Here is a 22,265-nt window from a genome sequence, read left to right as displayed (position 1 = left end):
AGACTAAATGAACCTTTATACTACTCTATCCCAGTATGCTACTGGTCAAATATCAAAACACAGGGCCTCCTGGAACTGCGGGAAAAATTGTTTAAAGATATTTACATATTTGACCCCTATGACCGTGAAAATAGGTCAATGTAACTTATCTGGAAAACTTTAAAGCACTCTGTCCCAGGTGCATTATGGCCAAGTTTCAGTATTCTGAGCCTCCTGGTTATTCTTAAGAAGATGTGTAAATGCTTTTTACTATTTTGAACCCTACGACCTTGAAAGTTGACCAAGGTAATTTATTTGAGCAATGTTATGGCCGTAAGTGATCGTAACCCCTGAGTATACGTCGACGTCCTAAAGTTGAAAGCCGCGGTCACATCTTATGGTCACGCACGTAGTTGACCGTAGTCGGGATGACCATAATTGACTGTAGTAGACCGTATGTGACCTTATTATAACGTAGTTATAAACGTAGTTTGAACTTCAAGAAACCCATGATTTGTCCGTGGTTTGCCAGAAACACGGACAAATCAAGGGTAACCTTGATTACCCATGATTTGTCACTTTAAAAATGTGTTAAAACAGGAGTAATTAAAAACTACATATATGTATATATGAAATATACATATGGCTGTCCATGGTTTGCCAGAAACAAATCAACATGTTCAAAATATCTCTACAGTGAGTTTTGATGCAAAGACCCTACTGTGTAACCTGTACCCGTAGTTTGAACGTAATTAACCGTAGTTGACCGTAATTGACCCTACGTGACAGTAGTATTTACCGTAGTTGACCGATGTAATATGGCACTACGTTTAACACTACGGTCAAGTGGGGTCAAGTAGGGACAACCTCTAGGGTTGGACTACGTTTGAAGTACGTTCACAGCACTGTTAAGTACGGTTAAGTATGGTTAACTAGGGATAAGTAATGGTGAATTTTCACGGATCGTCCCGCCGGATCCACTATGGATGGAAACTCACGGAAGACCCCGGAATAGTCTATATCGATGGTTCGCTACGGATGCACCACGGTTTGACTACGGATAGGGGTTAAGTTGACAAGGGGGAGTGATACGGATTGCTACGGTTCGGTACGGTTTAGTACGGAATGTTACGTGTCACGGCGTATGCACTGCGGATTAACAACGGTTCACTACGATTTTAGTGCGGGTTAGCACGAATAAGAACGGTCTGGCACGGACTAGTACGAACTCGCACGGAGCGTCACGGACCTGCCACGGTAAGCAATCCGTATACAAACTCCCGCGCTCGCGTGTTCATTCCACAACTTAGTTTTAATTTTAGTACGGGTTAGTACAAGTACGTAGTTCACCGCAACTTACCGTACCGATCATTGGCGACTTGCGGGCGGGGATGGACTACGAATAAATACGGATAATTACGATTTATTACGGACTTATACGGATTAGTACGTTCTACTACGGATCAGTAAGGATGTACTACGGTTGTCTAATCCGTGGTAAAAAAAAATATATTTAAACAAAATTTGATTTGCAAAAAAACAAAAGGGATTAGACACAAGTTATACAACTTAAAGTTCGCCTTCTCCCTTAAAACAATAATGATGAAATATACATATGGCTGCAAAGTATAAAATATTGATGACTGAAAATTTAGATGATTCAAAAAGAAACATGAATAAGATAAAATGTACAATATACAAATCTTATAGATTATTTTTGTATTGAATGTACCCTTACATGTCTCATTAACCTGCATATAATATAAACATACGTTGTAACATTACTATAAACAATCTATAGTTTATATTTTCATATTGAAATTCTGTCAATGATACATATCATAAAGTCACTAAAACAATATAAAAGGAAGGGTGTCTATAAGGCCCTTTTTTGGGCCCCGGTATATTCGGATTTTCACCTCCTTATTTTGTTCAAAGATGTCCTATTGTATGATATGCGGAAAAACTAAGGTAAAACTTTTACCGAAAGTGGGTTTCTGGGGGTACCAAAAGGGGTATGGTAAATCACAAATATAATTTTCTGTTTTCAAAATGAGCTTAGAAACCAAAATAATACCATTTCTGTTTTTGAAAACATGTATAAATATGACTAGCATATGTAACAGAATGAAAAATGACAAAAATGTAATCGTCACTTAAAGATTGTTTATATAAAACGAAGGATTACGTCAGGGGGGTCTTTTTTGGTCATTTTCAATTGAAAAGTAATTTGTTTTCTAAATAATTTCCTTTCTAATTAATATTATGACTTGAAATTTACAACTTCACTCATTTAAGTAAACTTACATAAATTGCATATTTACTACATACTTTCCTTTTGTTTTCATACTGAGTTATGGCTTCTGGACACATCTCAAACTTGGCTTTTTCAAATATCTCTCAATTTTAAGCCAATTAAAAGGTGCATGACACCCTTTATATGCTATAAGTATAATATATCAATTGTTAGTAATGTATATTATATATATCATATAATATTTTGTGGCTGAAGTGAGTTCCAGGTCCTGATTTGGTTTTTTACTTATCAAAGTTAACTTACAAATCAAAAATGGCATTTGCCACCACAACTACTGTAAAATGATTGATCTTATATATGAAGTTTGATTTGCTGGTAATTTTAAGTCTCCTAGCCTCAAAGAAAGTATCTCCTTTAATCGTTAAAGTTAACCGGTTTAATTGTTTTATCAAATGTTCTGCCTATTTCCAATGTTTATCCGCTGATTGTACATTAAGGCATTTGGGGATAAGCATGTAACTTGGCATAGAGTTTAGTTACATGTTGATATTTGATTTGTAAAAGTTTCATACTTATCCCACAATGCCTTTTTACTTAAAAACACATTTTTCTGTGATTTAGAGTACAAGGACCAAAGCTAAAATTAGCTTTGCAATCAACCTGCATGTGTCAACACCGTAGCAGCTTGATGACGCAGCATACCGCATCATACAATGGTCACATCACTAAAGCTTTCTTAAAATGCACCTCAACATAATGTCCGGTTTCAACAAGTATAAATATCACACATCCCTGGCTTCCTTAAGAGATCCGAGCTGGCTAGGCTCCCTGCTATCCCGGATGCGATCCACTGCGTCATCAAAGTACCACAATGCTAACCACGTGCAGGTGATATATAAGTATATTTACTCCTGTTTTTACACATTTTTAACTAAACCGTTTTTAATTTTTAATGTATTCTTGAACTGAAATGAATAGAAAACAATTTTTATTAGAAGTAAACATGGCTGAACCTTACAGCAGTAAATTCTTGCACACGTTCAAAACATTGTCACGGATAGATACAATACGGACAGCTACGCATTAAGGAAATACGTCTAACTACCTCTGATACGTTTAACTAAAGTCACCTACGGTCTACTACAGTCAACTACGGGTAATTCCTCACTACAGTCAACTACGGGTAATTCCTCACTACAGTCAACTACGGGTAATTCCTCACTACAGTCAACTACGGGTAATCCCTCACTACAGTCAACTACGGGTAATCCCTCACTACAGTCAACTACGGGTAATCCCTCACTACAGTCAACTACGGGTAATCCCTCACTACAGTCAACTACGGGTAATCCCTCACTACAGTCAACTACGGGTAATCCCTCACTACAGTCAACTACGGGTAATCCCTCACTACAGTCAACTACGGGTAATCCCTCACTACAGTCAACTACGGGTAATCCCTCACTACAGTCAACTACGGGTAATCCCTCACTACAGTCAACTACGGGTAATCCCTCACTACAGTCAACTACGGGTAATCCCTCACTACAGTCAACTACGGGTAATCCCTCACTACAGTCAACTACGGGTAATCCCTCACTACAGTCAACTACGGGTAATCCCTCACTACAGTCAACTACGGGTAATCCCTCACTACAGTCAACTACGGGTAATCCCTCACTACAGTCAACTACGGTCAATCCCTCACTACAGTCAACTACGGGTAATCCCTCACTACAGTCAACTACGGTCAATCCCTCACTGCAGTCAACTACGGTCAATCCTCGACTACAGCCAACTACGGGTAAGTCCTCACTACAGTCAACTACGGGTAATCCCCCACTACAGTTAACTACGTGCGTGACCGCCAGATGTGACCGCGGCTTTAAATAGGTGCTTTCTTCTTTCTATCTCTGGTTGACTGCGCTACTGGAATACCAGACCTCGAGCTTGGCCATTGTTGCTAGACTATATGTTCTGGAATACTAGTTCAAAACTACTCGAGCTGTTTCATGCAAAATAAATGAAATTTGTGACGTTATAATAGTTTTATAGACACACCTGACACCCTTTTGTCCTGTAAATTAACATTTTTCGTAAAAGTTTAGATATAGATTTTCATTCTTTTGCTCGTTCCTACCCCACATGTGTTCTTAATGGTCGTAATAGCCGTATGGTGCAAGTGTAATAATAATAATATACAACATTTGATATAGCACCCTATCTAGATAACATAAGCTACGTTAACGCGCTTTAGATGAATCACGTAAAAATCATATTAGAGAGAATGTCCCATGTCTGTATTCCAAATAAAACTATTGTGGTTAAAAGTAGAGATCTACCTTGGATGTGTCACGACATTAAAAAGTTGATTTCAAAACGTAAAAAAAAATACATTAAAGGGCAAAACAGACTAATAGAGATTGCGACTGGTTAGAGTTTAAACATATACGCAATAAGTGTGTTAACCTAATTAGGCAGTCAGAGGAAAAGTATTTCAACAAACTGTCGTTAGAACTATCTGTCCCAAATCGTTCCAAGTCATGGTGGAAAATTCCTAACCAAATCATGAAAACAGACACACAAAAATCCCACATTCCTGTCATTATAAGTGATGGAAATTATTACGATGACGATGCTGACAAGGCTAATATTTTCAATTCCTTTTTTTCTAGCCAAGCTAGAGTTGATGATTCCGCTACAGTACTTCCTGACGATAACTGGTGTATCTCTCGCAACAAACGTGGTCAAATCATAATAACAAGCGATGACGTCAAAGATTTACTTTTTAATCTGGATCTGTCCAAAGCAGTTGGGCCCGACCTAGTCAGCCCCAAAGTCTTAAAATAGACAGCCAATGTTCTTTGTAATCCTCTTGCTTTCTTTTTTAATAAATGTCTTGCCATGTCTAAATTTCCGTCGTCATGGAAAAGAGCTAACGTCATACATGTTCATAAAAAAGGAAAACGAGATGACGTCAAGAATTATCGTCCCATATCTCTAATAAGTGTCTTAGGAAAAGTATTTGAACGCTGCATATTTAAATAATTGTACAATTTTCTTCGTCAAAATAGCCTTATTACTAGCTGTCAATCAGGTTTCACTCCCGGCGACTTTACTATAAACCAATGACTTAGTATATCTAACGACTTTGGTAAAGCTCTAGACTAAGGCAAAGAAATTCGAGCAGTATTCTGTGATAATCAGCAAGGCTTTCGACCGTGTCTGACATCGAGGCCTTCTTTTCAAACTTCAAAAACTTGACATATGTGGAAAGTAATTAACCTGGTTTGAAGATAATCTTCTTGAAAGAAAACAAAGAGTTAATTTAAATAATTGCAGTTCTAATTGGGCATTTATTAATGCCGGGGCACCCCAAGGCTCTATCATTGGACCTCTGCTCTTCTTGGTGTACATTAATGATATTGTGTATGATATAAACTCCATAATAAAACTGTTTGCCAACGATACGTCACTGTATATGGTAGTAGACAATCCAATTACGACACATGAAATTCTGGAATCGGACTTGGAAAAAATAAATGCATCGTCACACCAGTGGCTTGTAGACTTTAACCCAAATAAATCTGAAACTATCCTCATAAGTAGGAAAAGAAACCCTCCCAATCACCCTCTCTTACATATGAACCAAGTTCCTATAAATAACGTATCTTTTGAATCAGCACCTCGGGGTCTTTTTATCCTCAATCGGTTGTTGCTCAGATCATGTCAATTACATCATCTCTAAAACGTCACCTTAACTTAACCTCATGCGAACTTTCAGCTTGATAGAAATACTTAACAATCAATATATTTTCCATTTATAACACCTCTACTTGAGTATGGAGATATAGTGTGGGGGAACATACCGAATGAGTTGGGAAAGAAACTTGAAAACCTCAATATTGAAGCCGCTCGAATTGTAACAGGTGCAATTAAATTAGTAAGCATTGACAATTTTTTCAATGAATCAGCTTGGGTCAGTTTATTCGATCGGAGGCAAAATCATTAAAGTATCCAGTTCCATAAAATGTTCTATCAATATACACCTGAATATGTCCATAGCCTTATTCCAAGTACTGTATCGGAAGGGCATCGATATGATACCAGAAACTCCGACCATACCTTTATTACTCCAATATTGAGCAAAACTTCCTTTTATAAGCAGTCATTTCTACCTTCTGTTATAGACCAATGGAATAGTCTTCCACAAAATCTACGATCAAATCCGTCTACTTCTGCTTTAAAATCCTATCATGACAAGCAACATACTAAGAAAACGCCTACCTATTACAACGTTTGTACCCGCAAGGGCCAAATATATCACGCACGACTACGAATGGAGTGTAGCTCCTTAAATGGTCATTTATTTGCTAAAAATATTGCTCCATCTCCATTATGCATGTGTGGTGAAGTCGAAGACAATAAACATCTTTTATTGGAATGTAACAGGTACGATCAAATAAGAAGTAGCTACCTACAATGTTTGCCCCATAATATAACATTGTAGTTATTATTATTTGGAGATGATTCGTTTTCATTGGCTGAAAATAATTTGATATTTCTAGCTGTACAGAATTATATTCTTAAAACTGGCAGATTTTCTATAACTGAATAATATGACATGTAAACTTGTACAATATATATCTTACCCCAACCACCTTAATCTAAGGAAGTTCAAACTATCGTATTATCCATTAATTATTGGTATGAATGGTGTTATCACGTACTGGATATATTAGTTGCTGTTTAGTATACTTGGTGATAGGTTTACATAAGTGTCTGTGACACTTGTTGTTATTTCCCTTTGTCTTTTCTGTTCATTGTAGTAACATGCTTGAACTGAAATAAAAGAAACTTTAAACTAATCAATACAATTTGAGGAATTCGCAGGAGCTGCCTTATCATGCGCTAACTACTAGTGCAAATATCTCTCTATGTGTGTTTGCCTGCGTGTGTGCTGGAGATGTAATGTGCTCTGTTTATAGTGCCACCTCACTTGAATGCTACAGCACAGATACCGCAACATGCACCTCAGACCAATTTAAACTCCACATGGGTTGTTTTGGAGTTGTGTGGGCAAGAGAAAAACACTTTCTCTGAATATTCATGGGTACGATAATTTCTGGTAACAAAACTTTATTTATTTTTTTATTTTTTCATTTTCTTTCCTTTTTTAAAATTTCATTCAATTTTATTTAATTTATTTCATTTCATTTATTTTTTTATTTTGTTTTCTACGTTACGTCGACATACTTAAGTGTGAAAATATGCATCCTTCTATGTATTTCTATGTCACAGTGTGATCGCCTGACTCTGCTACTGAACTATAAGCCCCGAGGTTGGCCGTAACCTTGTAGCTTGAGTCCAGTCTGAAAAGAATTTCCTTAAATACAAGTTTAAAAATGAATTATCTGTTTTATAAGACGTGGTTGTGACAATGTAGTACTTTTTATAGGCAATTTACTTATGGATTTGTTTCGTTCTTTTGCTCTTTAGTAACACTGATGGTTCCGAAATAGACGTTACGGCCATATGGTGCAATACAATTTTATCTTTTTTGGCTCTCTGATTCGATATAAAAGTGGCTTTTATATTAAATGTCTCCTTCTATAAAGTTTTTTTTTCCAAAATGGCCTTTCCTGTCATTTCAATTTTCTTTCGGTGAGGTGTAGACCGAAACCCTATCACAACAAAAACACCCATTAAATTTGTAAATGAGCACTTGGTTCGTTTTGCATGGAACCATAAAACTTAAATTCTTAATAAGTATGTTTTTTCCCCCAAAAGATTAATGTTGTCAAACTGACAATACATTGACAGGTCCTTTATGATGCCACTAAAACTAGGGACCATATAATGCAGTATACATGTTAACCTCCCTTGCTACGGTGAGTTATAAGATATTTACAGACAAATCAACATCCAGAAGCCATCTCAAGCAATGATAATTTCCGACAAAAAAAATATGTTCATCTTATAATAAATGTATCTTACAACTTTTGCATACCACAGATATTTTTAATTATTTTAATTAATTACAAAAATATCAATCCAAAATATGTGGTGGAACATATTCAACGAATGGATCAAATGAAAATCATTTTGACTGACAACTTACAGAAAAGAAGAAAATCTTTGTTCCAGTTTAGATGGAACGAAGCAGAACAGAGCAGATGTTCGGAAAAGATTCGTTGGTTCATTCCTTTTCAAGATGGCCGCCAAAACATTCATTCTACTACCAAATCAGTTGTCAGACTCCGAGATAACTTTCTTGCAATATCAATGGAGTTCAGAGATTGTGTTTGTTTGTTACTTTGTTGATATATTTTAAAGTTAGACGCAGCATTAACAGCTGATGACATTTACAGATCATGTTTTGTAAGATGCAAGAGTATGAGATATGTTCAAATGGCAGACTTGGAAAAAAGAAGGAAGAGAATAATGATGCGAGGCTTTGATCTTGTTTTCAAACTGGTGATTCCAGATTCACCAGTAAACAACTTATTTCAAACTTTGTNGGGGGGGGGGGGGGGGGGGGGGGGGGGGACATTTCCACCTATGTCATTTTAACATAGCTGAAAATAGTCCCTTTCCGATCTTCAATTAAACAGACAGACTACGTACACGGTATCGGACCAGAAGTATTCTAGACGTTGTGGGTTTTTTTTGTCTCCGTAAATTCATTGGAGGTTATTATTCTGATACATGATACTTACAGTGACGACTAGCGAGTAATCTTGAACAAAAATATAAGAACTGGTGTCACNGGGGGGGGACAAAAGCAACGGTCATATAAGGACAGTTGTCTGGGAGACGCAATACAACTAATATCATAAACGGATTGGTGTCTAGGGAGACAACAGCTAGGGTCATATAAGGACAGGTGTCTAGGGAGACAACAGCCAGGATCATATAAAGACAGGTGTCTAGGGAGACAATAGCCAGGGTCATATAAGGACTGGTGTCATGGGGGACAACAGCTAGTGTCATATAAGGACAGGTGTCATGGGGGACAACAGCCAGGATCATATAAGGACATGTGTCTAGGGAGACAACAGCCAGGATCATATAAAGACAGGTGCCTAGGGAGACAACAGCAAGGATCATATAAGGACAGGTGTCTAGGGAGACAACAGCCAGGATCATATAAAGACAGGTGTCTAGGGAGACAACAGCCAGGGTCATATAAGGACTGGTGTCACGGGGGACAACAGCTAGGGTCATATAAGGACAGGTGTCTAGGGAGACAACAGCTAGGGTCATATAAGGACTGGTGTCACGGGGGACAACAGCTACGGTAAATATATGTTTAAAACCTTTAAACAACTTCTTTTGAATAACCAAAAGGCCTCGGATGATGATATCTAGCCAGCAGTATGCCAGGATGAAGGGCTACCAAGTTTGTTCAAATGAATGACCTTGGCTTAAATTCAAGGTCAAATGGGTCAAATATGTTTAAATTTTTTAAACAACCTCTATTGAATAACCAAAAGGCCCAGGATGTTGATATTTGGCTATCAGCTTACTTCGATGAAGGACTACCTAGTTTGTTAAAATTAATGACCTTGACATTTATTCAAGGTCACAGGGGTCAAATATGTTAAAATCGTAAACGACTTTTTCTGAATAACCAAAAGGCCCAGGATGATGATATTTGACCAGAAGCATGCTTTGATAAAGGGTTCCCAAGTTTGTTAAAAATGAATAACCTTCACTCATATTCAAGGTCACGGGGGTCAAATATGTTTACAAATTTAAACGACTTCTTCTGAATAGCCATAAGGCCTTGATGACCGTCTTCGACTTTCAAGGTCACAGGGGTCAAATGTTTTAAAATCTTTTAATAAGTTCTTTTGAATGACTTATAGTCATAAATACTGATATTTTGCCAGTAGCTTTATTTTAGATCACTTTTAAGGTTACAAGTGTGAATTGTTTCACAGAGACTGTTTTATATTTGTGATATGTGATATTAAGCAAATATTTCAATCTTCGTAAGACATTAATTTTCTTCATAACATAACTATATAAGATTAACATCCCCCACTTTTACGCTTGAATCAAAAACTACTGATATATGTAAAATTTCAATCTTTTCAATCAACACTTAATCTTCCTCTATTTCGATAGAATTTGAAAAATAAATATTTAATCAGTTTTGTCTAGATTAAATGTTACTAACCAAGTTTTAGACCATAAGTTTAAAGACTCCCTATTCAAAATTCACGGTTTGAATTTCAAGGCATGATGATGAATATGATGTCAATAAAGAGTTTTCATCTGCAAAAAACGAGCGGCTGATTCAAAGATCGACACAGGAAATATCACTATAATGACATTAAAAACAAAAGCGGTCCAGAATGGAACCTTGAGTAAGCCCTGATTCATTCAAACCTAATTGAGAATAAGATTTAGTTAAGAAAACCTATGTTGCCTATGACATAGAATTTTCTAACCAGGTATATAATTCACCGTAAGATTTTAACTTCATCATTAAACATTTATGCCAAACGTCCGATCGAAAGCCTTAGAAATATCACAGAATACCAGACATACAATTTGTTTTCTTTAAGAGCAATGCAAATGTTGTATTATTATATATTCAGCTGATATATAGGATCAGCATGCATAAAATCAGACTGGTGCTTATATAGACTAAAACAAAGATTTGTCTATGATATAAATATGTATAGGTGTTTTTGAAGATGACAAGTTCAAAAACTTTCCCATTGGTAGACAAAACGGAAATTAGCCTATGTTTATAGGTTAGAACGAGAATGATTGTCACCTTTCTTAAACTGTGGCATGACTTTGGCTATTTACCAAGTGGTTAGAAAATTAAATCTCGATGAAGACATGTTTAAACTACTAACTGTCAATTCCATATGTTGCCAATGCATGTTATTTAACCCGGGTTGCATTGGTGGTAGGCTAAATGACGAATTTTAAATAAGCGTTCATCTTGTTGATCTGTTCTGCGTCAGAAACAAAACTACATCTAACATCTCAAATTGAATCAATTATCAAATTATTTGAAGCTTTATCGATATCGGTCGCAACGAAACAGAGACGTAGGCCTAATGTATGTTTAAAACAAACTATATTGTAACTCTTCTATGTTTGGAGGCGAAATAATCCATATTATGAAAATTGACAGCTGAGTGGGAAAGAAGAAAGAAAGCGTGAGTGACAATAGCATTGTGTTCCTGATAGTACAACACAAAGTCTCTGAAAAATATTCTTTAAAAGCAATGGATGCTGAACGACAGTCTTCTTGATTGGCTGGTATCATTGACAGGAATAACTCGTATTAAAGGTAATACTTTGCAAAGGTCATTTTTCGCGCAGGCAGTGTTGCATAAACAGAAAAAATATAGGGGCCTATTTTATTTGCAAACCTATTTCATGAACATTTATATGTGATGAAACGATCAGTGACAAAGCTTATTTGTCAGAACGAAATGGTATAATTTACTCGATCAATAGGAACACATCAGATGCTATTGTTTCGTGATTTCCAACATTCCTCTTCACCTGTCCACATGTCCAGTACACTCTACCGATTGAGCCAAGACCTATAATAGCTCTATTGACCTATCTTTTTTTAAGGAAAACCAAACAAAGTCGCTTTTAAAAGAAGATTTTATCATTAGGTTGTTAACAAAAGACATTTTTGTAGTCAGCATTACCATAAACCTTATTGTTTTATGCGACTTGTCTTTAACTTAATGAAAATTGAAATCTGAGAAAATATAGCTCAATACAGCTGTAATTCATAGGTGAATTAATATATAGCTATATAGCTCAATCAGCAGAGTGTACTGGACCTGCTCTTTATCAGCTGTTTAACAAGATGTAAAATATGGGTAGCCAAAAACAATATACAGTAACGTGTTATAAAAGTAACGTGTCAGAACCGACTTTTAACACGTTAAAAGTAACTTCTAAAGCGATACTTATTCAAATCTTAAAGTAACATGTTAAAATATTTTTAACGCGTTTAAATTCACATCTAACACGTTACAATGGTAAATGCACTGGCCAATCAGAAAAATCGTTTAATAGTTGATGCTGATGACTTATTTTACAATTTGAAATCACAACCATTTATCATGTATACCAATTCCACTGTAGCATCAAATTAATTAGATTTCATGTTCAATTTGTAATTGTAAAGTTAAAATTTCTTTTCTTTTTGTTTTGATATGTCTAAAATGTGGAAAGAAGGAGATGAAATTATGAAAACTTAGTTAATACCATTGAACCACGGAATTAGATTAGTTATCTAAGTCCGTGATTGAACATAATTTATTTTTATTATCTGGTCATAATTTTTACAGATTTGGGGTTTAAAAAGAAGCAAGATCTGTAGTGAGAAGATAGTAAATCAGGTCAAGGTTGTCAACAAGGGGAGGTAACCACTGATCAGCTTTTCAAGGAATGGATAGAGTGCATGACTCTGTGGCATGGTACCAAAAGAAGGTAAGCTTTCATTCACTTAATAACAAAAAGCATCCGAGATCACGTTCAGCTCTGACTCCATCCATTAAATTATTGCCGGATTCTTGCCATAAAATGTGGTATGCCAATTTTCAATGGACATTTGAAACATAATTTAAATCAGATTATTTTACTTAATGATGCTTTCTTACGTTTGTAACAAGGAGCTGAAATCTGTTGATAGGCTTGCAGGCTTAATCTGTAGCTTAATTACAAAATCGGAATCATCGGTGCATTATTGAAACCAAGTGTCAAGTGTATATAATACAAAGTATGCATTAAAAAGTCACTTATTCTCAAATTTTAACTATACGGTTGAAAAAACTGCCGAAAAGTTGCTTAAAATCCAATCATTTTTTAGAACGAAACCTAATGTGATGTTTACAACTCTGTCTATTGATGTAACAGTAGTGTAATCACTTCATTTGCAATATTTGTATATTCAGTCTCATAAAATTATAAACCAATTATGCTATCGATCAATTCACTACTACTGAATACGAAAGGATTATTGATTATTATTTTGAACCATTGCACATCACTAAGTAGTCCATGTAATTTTTGTAATATCCTATTGTTTTCAGATAGGATCATACGACAAACATATTTGGGAACAGTCTTCTGAACAGAAGATCTTAAGGGTATGTATGTTATTAAAATAGTTATACTTAGGGCTGCAACAATACGCATACCTCATGATATGATATGTATACCAGTACCATGCTTACAATACGATAAGTACCACGATACAAATCTCTGCTTAAAAGGTCAACTTCATAATGATTGAGTGGAGGATTTTATCAAATTTTGTCATAGAGTTCAATGGTGAATACTATTGAGAAATATTTTTGTATCAGTTCTAGTACTTTTAGGTATGACTGCACAGTGGACCGATCCTCTTTACTGAAGGATTAAAAAGATATAATTACTCGTTTTTAGAGTTTGATCAAATTTGATTGAGAATTTAATTACTGTTAGTGTATCGTGATACAGACAATCAAACAAAATTTGATATGATAGACAAGAAAGCATCACAATACGATACAATACCATACAATACGATATGATACGATACGATACGATACGATACGATACGATATATTGTTGCAGCTCTAGTTAAGGACTACTCCTACATAAATATTTACTGCCCAAACCATGTTTTCATGAATATCATGCTTCCCCTGTGGGAAAAAATTCAAATACTAGGTAAAATGTTTTATGAAACAAGCCCCTGGCCTTTTGGCCAGTTGTTAGATTATTTTCTGTCAGGTTTATGGGCAATTCCTTTACTCCGTTTTGTGTTTCAGAGTATACAGCTTGCTCCGCGAAGAAGTGTCCGTCAAAAAATAGAACTCATCGACGTTGATCTTGTTCGAGGTGAGTTCATGTTATTGTGTATTATCCTATGTTACCAGTGATAAATATAAGCCCTTTTTATGGAGTTGAGGTTGTAGGACTGGAACAGGTTACCGACTAGCCAGTCGCGATTCAGGTACGAGATTGTCATGTTAGCAAGTGCGAAACTACGAGAAGAGGCTAATGCAGTCTTCCTTAGAAAGGGGTTAAATAGAATATTTGGTTTATTCTCAAATTTAAAAGGGAAGGGATTGTTTCAAAATAAAATTTCCATTTGTCAATCTGTTCATGTGTTTACATTGCCATTGAATTAAGGTTCAAAATTCACAAACTGAAAATAATTAGAAATCAATATTTTCCAAAAAATTTGTTAGTGGTAATTTCGCCTAGTAGGTAAGCTAATTGTCTAAAAGAAATGGAAATTAAAAAGTATTTTGTGATAATGTTTCCGCACAATATCTCAAGTAAATTTGACGGATTAACTTCAAACTTTATAGGAAGGCTAATTACCACGAGAGCTCGGACAATTAAGTTGGATAGCCGCCATTATCTGACTTTAATTGACAGAGTTATGCCCCCTGAATTAGTTGTAAGAGTATAATAGACTTATTCCCCTTGGTTTCATAAATGCATTCCAAGATTTTTTATTGCACTCATTTATCTACAGGTATGTTGAATTATTTCTCCTTTAACATCCATTTCATTTATTTCAGCAATAAAAGCGACGGCTCATTCAACGTGTGACAGGCATATTATGTACCACTTTGCGGTATATAAACCTTGTATACAACTTGTTTTACTTGAGAATGCAGCATAAATATCATTTCTAATTTCAGGTTCAACATTTTCCAGAGCCAAACCACAGGTGTCATGGACAAATATAACCCTCAAGGCCATTGTGAAAGTGGTCTTTTTTCCTCTTTATTACAAATGGTGAGTATCGATTTTCAATCTCTTCCAACCGCATCCCCTTTCTCCTTCTTACCTGAAAGTGTTTAGTTAGAATAGTAATTAATGATCAACCTTGAACTCATTCCCTTGAAACAGATATATATTAAGATGGTGGGGAAATCGTTTAATGTTAACTTTTCTACGGAATAAGAGTGATCAATCAACTTGCAATATTTTATTATATATTTTTAGCCCGACCGTCATCAGATGGTGGGCTATTCAAATCACCCTGCGTCCATGGTACATCCGTCCATAATGCAGTCGTTCCGTCTGTCATAAATCAATTCTTGTTAAAGCTGGAGGTATCTTTCTCAAATTTCACATGAAGGTTCCCCCATGATCCTTATTGTTATGCATATTGTTTTTTGTGACTGATCACAAAACCAGGATGACCGACAGCCAGCCATCTTGAATTTGAGAGTTCAAGTTTGTTTGTTCTATTTCTCAGAAAGTACTGGAGTGTTCTTTCTCAAATTTACATGAAAGTTCCCCATGGTCCCTAGTTATGCATATCATGTTTTGGGACTGAAGAGAAAACCAAGACGGCCGACAGCCAGCCATCTTGAATTTGAGAATGAAAGTTTGTTAGCGTTATTTCTCTTTCTCAGAATGTATAGGAGGGGTCTTTCTCAAATTTCACATGAAGTTTCCCCATGGTTCTTAGTTCCGCGATTCAAATTTTTTGGAATGATTGGAAAATCAAGGTGGTCGTATTGAATATTGCTCAAAAGCATTTGGAGGGATCTTTCTCAAATTTCACATTAGGGTTCCTCTTGGTTCTTAGTTATGCATATCAAATTTTTGGACTGATCTGAAAACCAAGTTGTGGACAGGTGGCCATCTTGTTTCATTTAAAGTTTGTTATCGCTATTTACTGGAGGAATCTCCGTCAAATTTGATATGTAGGTTCCCCTTGGTCCTTAGTTGTGCATGTTAACTTTTCAGGTTGATCAAAAGACTGATTAAGATGGCGGACAGGCAAACTTGTCAAAAAGATAAGAGAAAATTAGAGAAAAGATCTTACTGACCTAGAACTAATGAAGATGGTACGATGGTTGGTGCCAAGATCCCTCTGGGATCTCTTATTTATTTAATAATTCTTTGTTTAGGGTGGGGGGNGGGGGGGGAGCGGGGGAGAAGATATAACTGATGTAACAATCTTGATTCCTCGCCTACAGGTGGCTACAACAGATGCCAGTAGAGATGTTTGTGTTCCTGATGGTGCTGTTTGTCATGCAGATCATCAGTCTGTTCATCTTCTTCAGGAATGTTGGAGGCAGCATAATGAAAGATGTAAGTGATTCTTGTCTCACCAAATCCATCCTCATCGCTGTGTCATATAAAGATCGAGGGTTATAATGTTACTGACACAGTATCAGACGTACTGAATACCAGGACACTTTCACCCTGTCAGATATTTGCCCTTTGCCTATTAAATCCATGTTATCACTGTGTTAATTTGACCTTCACATGTTATTACTATATATTGTATACATGTTGTATACTGATATTCAACAGGTGGTCGGGTGGTGCAGTGGATAGCGCACTTGCCTTTCACCAAGGCGGCCGGGGTTCGATTCCCCGATCAGATTTGAAAAGGTTGGGGTCACCTGCCCGACCATGCAGGTTTTCTCTGGGTACTCCAGTTTCCTCCCACACTAAGACCACCCACGCGCAAACATCCGGGCCAACAAGAGTGATTAATATAAGTTGAAATAACTTGTTTCATAATTGTTGAAAAATGAATAAAGTTTATATAATATTCAGTAAAACCTGGTTATAACATACCCAAGGGACTAAATTAATGAGTTCGTTATAAAGGTAGTTCATATTATGCGTAAAGCGATTTTTTTATGTTATTTTAAAAATTAAACATTGCAATATGAAAACATATATAAAACACTGTAAAAACACAAATCTTTCGGCAATATTTTGATTTATCTCAACATATCTTGTATGCTCACAACGCTCACAGCGTGGTGTTTAGAAAGTGGGTTCATATTACGGTTTTAGAATAACACTGAATTTTACCTGAGAGGACCACTCATTTGCTTCGTAATAGACAATAATTCGCTATGTAAGATTTGCAATACGATTAAATAATTGCATAGAAGTAAGAGGGAGATGAGCTGAGGAATCAGAATGATTTCACTACACACAGGAAACTGCAATAAGTGTGTTTGTACTATATTGTTTTACTGTTCTGTCTCCTAGGGGAGAGCGAAAACTGCAGCAAAAAATTCCCAGTAAACAGTAAGCAGTTATTTACATGTTGTTGATTACTTGTTGTTGACACAGGAGCAGACGCTGTCCGAGGTTGTGATCCCTGCCATACTAATGTTGATCCTAGGTCAAATACATTCCCAAACCGTCCTGTCCCATTGCTCCCATCGATCTCAACACCGGGACAACAAACTGGCACGCAAGTCCTCCACGGGGCTCATCAGGTATTCCTACACTGACGAAAGAAATCTGATGAATTCTGTTGGTGACTCATTTGGCTACGATTTTTTTTTGTGCAAAGTTTCTAGACATTATATATTACGATGTCCAAGGAAAATATTGAATTTGTTTTCTGCTTTTAAAACAGAGAATGGTGTCTTTTTCATGTACAAGGTGTAGTGTTTTATAAGGCAACTAGCATCAGACGTATCAGGTTTCAAGCCTAATGCTACTGACCAACCTAAAGCTGTATTTTTGTTCCTTTAGGAATACAGCTGGACGTGAAAGTTCAGTGAATTTGACGCTAAATTTCTGTAACAATCTGGTAGTTGTACTGAAAATGTGTCAAATTGGCATTATTTTGCTTCTTTTTTATGCCCCCGCCATAAAATGGGGGGCATATAGTGTTGCCAATGTCCGTTCCGTCCCGATTCAATGTAAACACTTAGCAACTTCATTCTTTCACAAGTTCTTCAAACGTTATACAAAGGTCAAGTATGAGTATATGTCGAAGATCGTTGTGTTTCAGGGTTCCAAGTTCAAGGCCAAGGTCACAGTCGTTATATCGGGGACATTCATGTCTTACAGACATTTTCTAGTCTTTATCTGTTAATGGGTCTTATGACTTTTTGCTAGAGTTCTTGGTAAGTACACCTCTTAGTTCATCACTTGTTGATCGCCCACCTGTTACTGTTAGGGGGTAGGGGACTATTAGTTTGCATTCTGTCTGTCTGTCAGTCCTTCCATGTTCTGTCCGTCAGAAAAGTTTATCAGGGGCAAAGCTTCCACGTTTTCACCTGGAATAACCAGATTTGGATTGCAAGTACATCTTGGGATGCTGGAGTGCAGACTATGAAAAGTAGGTCACTGTGATTTAATGTATGCTGTGACCTCTGACCTTTTTAAAAAGTTTGCCGAAAGTTTCTATACTGTTTTTCCTTGAGTTACCAAATTTAGTATGCAGGTATATTGTGTGATGAAAAATATTTACTGTACCAAAAGCAAGTCACTGTGATATTTGTTTTGACCTCTGACCTCATTCACTGGAAAGATTTGCCCCATTCTGTATCTGAATATGGTACTTTTTTGCACAGTAGGTTGATCCTTATCCTCGATATCCAGGGGTTACGCTCACTTTCGCTCTCTACACCCCTGGACTATGTCCTAGCAAAATTGAAGGCACACGGCTAGATTTTGACTAAATTTGGTATGAAGCACCCTTGGATGAAGGGGAACCAATTTTGTATAAAAGGTGGGTCTGAACCCTCTGGGGGCAGATAAGTGGGGCCAAATAGGGAAAATAGAAAAAATAGCTTTTAAAGTCCTTCTTCTGCTGTAGGAATGACAGGATTTTGTCCATGTTTGGTCTGAAGCATCCTTGGGTGAAGGGGACTTAATTCTGTATAAAGGGTGGGTCTGAGCCCTCTGGGAGTAGAGGGGCGGGGCCCAATAAGGGAAACATAGCAAATTCTCAAAAACCACCTTTTCCTGTCGGATTGACAAGACTTTTTCCAATTACACTACCAGCAACATCTTGCTTTTTTAAATTCAATTTTGCTGACATTTCCAGGTGAGCTCTGGGCCTCTTGTTCTTGAAGAATATAGGATGTTTTTTCCTTCTTTTTCAAAAACATTGACAGATTGCACTATAAAGAGAATATGTGGTTTGTGGTTGAAAATGAATAACAAAATATTTAACACAACTATTCTGTAAATAATGAATTCATTAAATGAAAATGATTACTTTATATCACTCATATCAATAGTAGCCTTTTTTCACAATTTTTGTAGTGTGAAGTCAATCACGCTTTCAATTTTCTTGTGAAAGTTTAAGATACGTTAAGTTCTTATTCTAAGTGCAGTCAAATTTGAATTAGCACATTTAGAATGTTAACGGATGCATGCTTTTGTAAACTGATGCTCTAACAATATATGAAATAGAAAACAAGGTATAAATCTTCAGTAAGTGCAATCATAAGGAAGCATAGTATTTAAAACATGAAAAGTGCTAAAGTAAGTTGACAAGTAAAATATAAATGTTTGTAGTAGGTATTTGTGTACTTACTCTACTAGAAACAGCAATCTTTGGATAGCATTTTGATAAACACTTAATAAACATTTTTTGAATTGAGTTGATAATATCAGAATATTGAAGATAAAAGGTTTTTTCTCTCCTGATTGCAGGGAATCCAAGATCAGAAACACCAAAATATCGGAGGTAAAACGTAGTTTTTCTGTTCCAAGTCAAACAGTAGGAACAATATATGAAAATGTTCCACAGAATTCCAGCGCAGACCTAAGCCAAACACCGAAACACAACAGAAAACCTGCGACAGATAGACTTGTTTCCCACAGTAAAGTGGATGTAAAAAAACAGAACGGTTCTGTAGATAAAGCGAAAAAACAAACTTTTCCAGATAAATTAGGTACAATCATAAAAACTGGAGCAAACATCACGGAACACAAATCGGTGAGCTGGAGCGACGCCTACTGTGTGAAAACATCGCACATTGGTGGACACGAAAGTCCGGACACTGACGCACGTACTGACGAAGAGGACTATCCAACGGAGGAGAAGGGAATCTCGGAAAAAGAACCAGGATCAGAAGATGAAACAGAAAATTTGGTGAAGTGTTCAAGAAAAAATCTCAACAGTCCCGAAGTTGTGGGGAGTTTAGAAAATGGTCTCAGTAATGAAATCTCGGTGAAAAAACAGAATGGATTAGACAGTGTTGAAGTTGTGGAAAAGGACTTCAGTATACAGGAAGTAGTTACAGCTTGTGTTGATTTCAAGGCAAAAATAAAGGAAAACAGTACTGAATCGTACAATACAGGCCAGTACGTAAATAATGGAATTAAAAGAGAAATCCACGACTCTACACTAACAGAGGAACACAAAAGAGTTGGAGAAACATGTGGAAACCTGACTTCAGTTCTTAGACCCTCTAAGCATGGCCCTGTGAGTAACGGCCAGATTTTGACTTCCGGAAAAAGTCCTCCAGTACCTACCGACATTTGTTTACCAGACTCGGCAGATGGTAATCAAATCTTGCCCGAGAAAAATGCCTCCAAATGTCGCAGTGTTGTGAATGGTGCCAAAATCTTGCTCAAGCATTCTTTGACTTCATTTTCTAACGGCAGTGACGATGTGTTTGTTGATAATACCAATGATGTTTTAAAAAATAACTTAGATGATGAAAATGCAAGCGACTGTAGTCCCCAAGATACAGAGTCTGTGTGCAACTCTAGTCATGGCAGTGTGGAATCAGGTTCAATGAAACGTTTCATATCGTCGCCCATAATAAATACAAGCAGAACCCGGTGTGAAACGGGTTCAGATTCAGATGATCCTCGCGACAAGGCGATATCTTACAAGGGTCTGCGGAGGAGGAAAAACACCAGCCTGCAGGAAGATTGTCAGGAATCCAATACCTCAATCTTCCGATCTCGACGTCCACCATCTTCTCTCAACATGAAGACCAGGGAGAGCAAGGGTAGCACTGGGATCAGTTCTTCTGAAGGAGAAACTGTCTACACTCCAGATGGTAGCAAGGTACAGTTAGACAAAATAAACCCCTTTCAGTGACCCCCTCCCCCCTCTAACTCTTCTGTACCCCATGGTTCCCTACTAACCAACACTGTGAGCTATGTATGATATTTTTCTTTCACTTCCTATTTAAAATGGAGGCACAGTAGACTAGTGGTAGGACGCCGTGCTCGTGGTTGAAGGGTTGCGGGTTCGAGTCACATCACAGCACTGTGTTGTATCTTAGAGCAAGATAACTTTACTCCGCATGTTCCAGTCTACTCAGCTGTAAATGAGTATGTGGTTGGGCAGTGCTAGAATTGTGGAATGCTGAAATGGCAGCACTGGCTGTATGCTCCCCATGGAGTTGAGAAAGATATTGGCTGGTTGCAAAGGCCCTATAACCATGGATAATTATGTGTGAACCGCTTTGAGACGACCTAAGAACTGGGTTGTGATTATTAAACCTCGAATTGTTATTAGTATTATTATCATTATGAAAATTACAATGGAACAATAGTATGGGAGGCGTTCCTGTTGATGGTAATAACACACAAGTACCGGTAAGGAATATGGCTAATACAGACATTTGTACCAGACTAGGAAGACAGTTTTCGCATAACAAAATATGTTAGAAAAATCGGAATTGAATGTATTACAATATAATATTATACCAGCCAATTCAATGTGTTTTAAAAGAAAATAAAAAAAAATCTTTCAAGGTAATATATATACTTGGTATTATCTTACAATGTGGTACAATGAATTTCCTGTAAGATTAAATAACACATTTTTCCTACATACTCATTGGTTGGGTCACAATGATGCAGAGGTTGGTTATTTGTGATATTGACTCGGGTTTACTATTTTTAGAAACAGCAGGTCATTACTTATTTTATGACATTATTTCAATTGTGACGTCACAAGGCTTTTGTCAAATGCAGTACTTTTCTCTATACAATTTTCATACATTTTATCTTGTCTAATGATTAAATTATTATTTGGCCTCTCATATAATAATTCCAGACTTTAATTTTAGTGAAAATGTGGTTAAATGGGCCTTAGAAAGTAGGGGTGTCACAATACGTCAAGAGTGTATCACTATATATTGAAATACAGAAGGAATATATTGCGATATGTATCCCGATATATTGTCAAAGGAAGGATGTACACAATTTCATAATAAGTTGTTGTCAGAATGTTATCAAACTTAATCATATATATATAATATGGGTTACATAGATTTAAGAT

General features: G+C 36.6%; 1 protein-coding gene across 5 annotated transcripts in view; it reads left to right on the top strand.

Annotated features, from left to right (window-relative positions):
* Nucleotides 1–11,389: 11,389 nt before the first annotated feature.
* Nucleotides 11,390–22,265, top strand: part of LOC110464174 (putative homeodomain transcription factor 1) — a 32,478-nt gene continuing 21,602 nt past the window's right edge. For 4 of the 5 annotated variants that reach the window (XM_021519250.1, XM_021519248.1, XM_021519249.1 and 1 more), the window contains exons 1-8: nucleotides 11,390–11,555; nucleotides 12,580–12,721; nucleotides 13,324–13,380; nucleotides 14,047–14,116; nucleotides 14,932–15,028; nucleotides 16,225–16,339; nucleotides 17,345–17,493; nucleotides 19,673–21,041. In XM_021519250.1, coding sequence (XP_021374925.1) covers nucleotides 12,680–12,721; nucleotides 13,324–13,380; nucleotides 14,047–14,116; nucleotides 14,932–15,028; nucleotides 16,225–16,339; nucleotides 17,345–17,493; nucleotides 19,673–21,041 — 1,899 coding nt within the window. In that variant the 5' untranslated portion in view covers nucleotides 11,390–11,555; nucleotides 12,580–12,679. The remainder of the gene's footprint in view (nucleotides 11,556–12,579; nucleotides 12,722–13,323; nucleotides 13,381–14,046; nucleotides 14,117–14,931; nucleotides 15,029–16,224; nucleotides 16,340–17,344; nucleotides 17,494–19,672; nucleotides 21,042–22,265) is intronic. The other variant, XM_021519247.1, reaches the window with a different exon arrangement.

Source organism: Mizuhopecten yessoensis, unplaced genomic scaffold (genome assembly GCF_002113885.1).
Source record: "Mizuhopecten yessoensis strain PY_sf001 unplaced genomic scaffold, ASM211388v2 scaffold10969, whole genome shotgun sequence".
In the NCBI taxonomy this organism is placed as follows: domain Eukaryota; kingdom Metazoa; phylum Mollusca; class Bivalvia; order Pectinida; family Pectinidae; genus Mizuhopecten; species Mizuhopecten yessoensis.
This window is presented reverse-complemented; position numbering and strand designations above follow the sequence as displayed.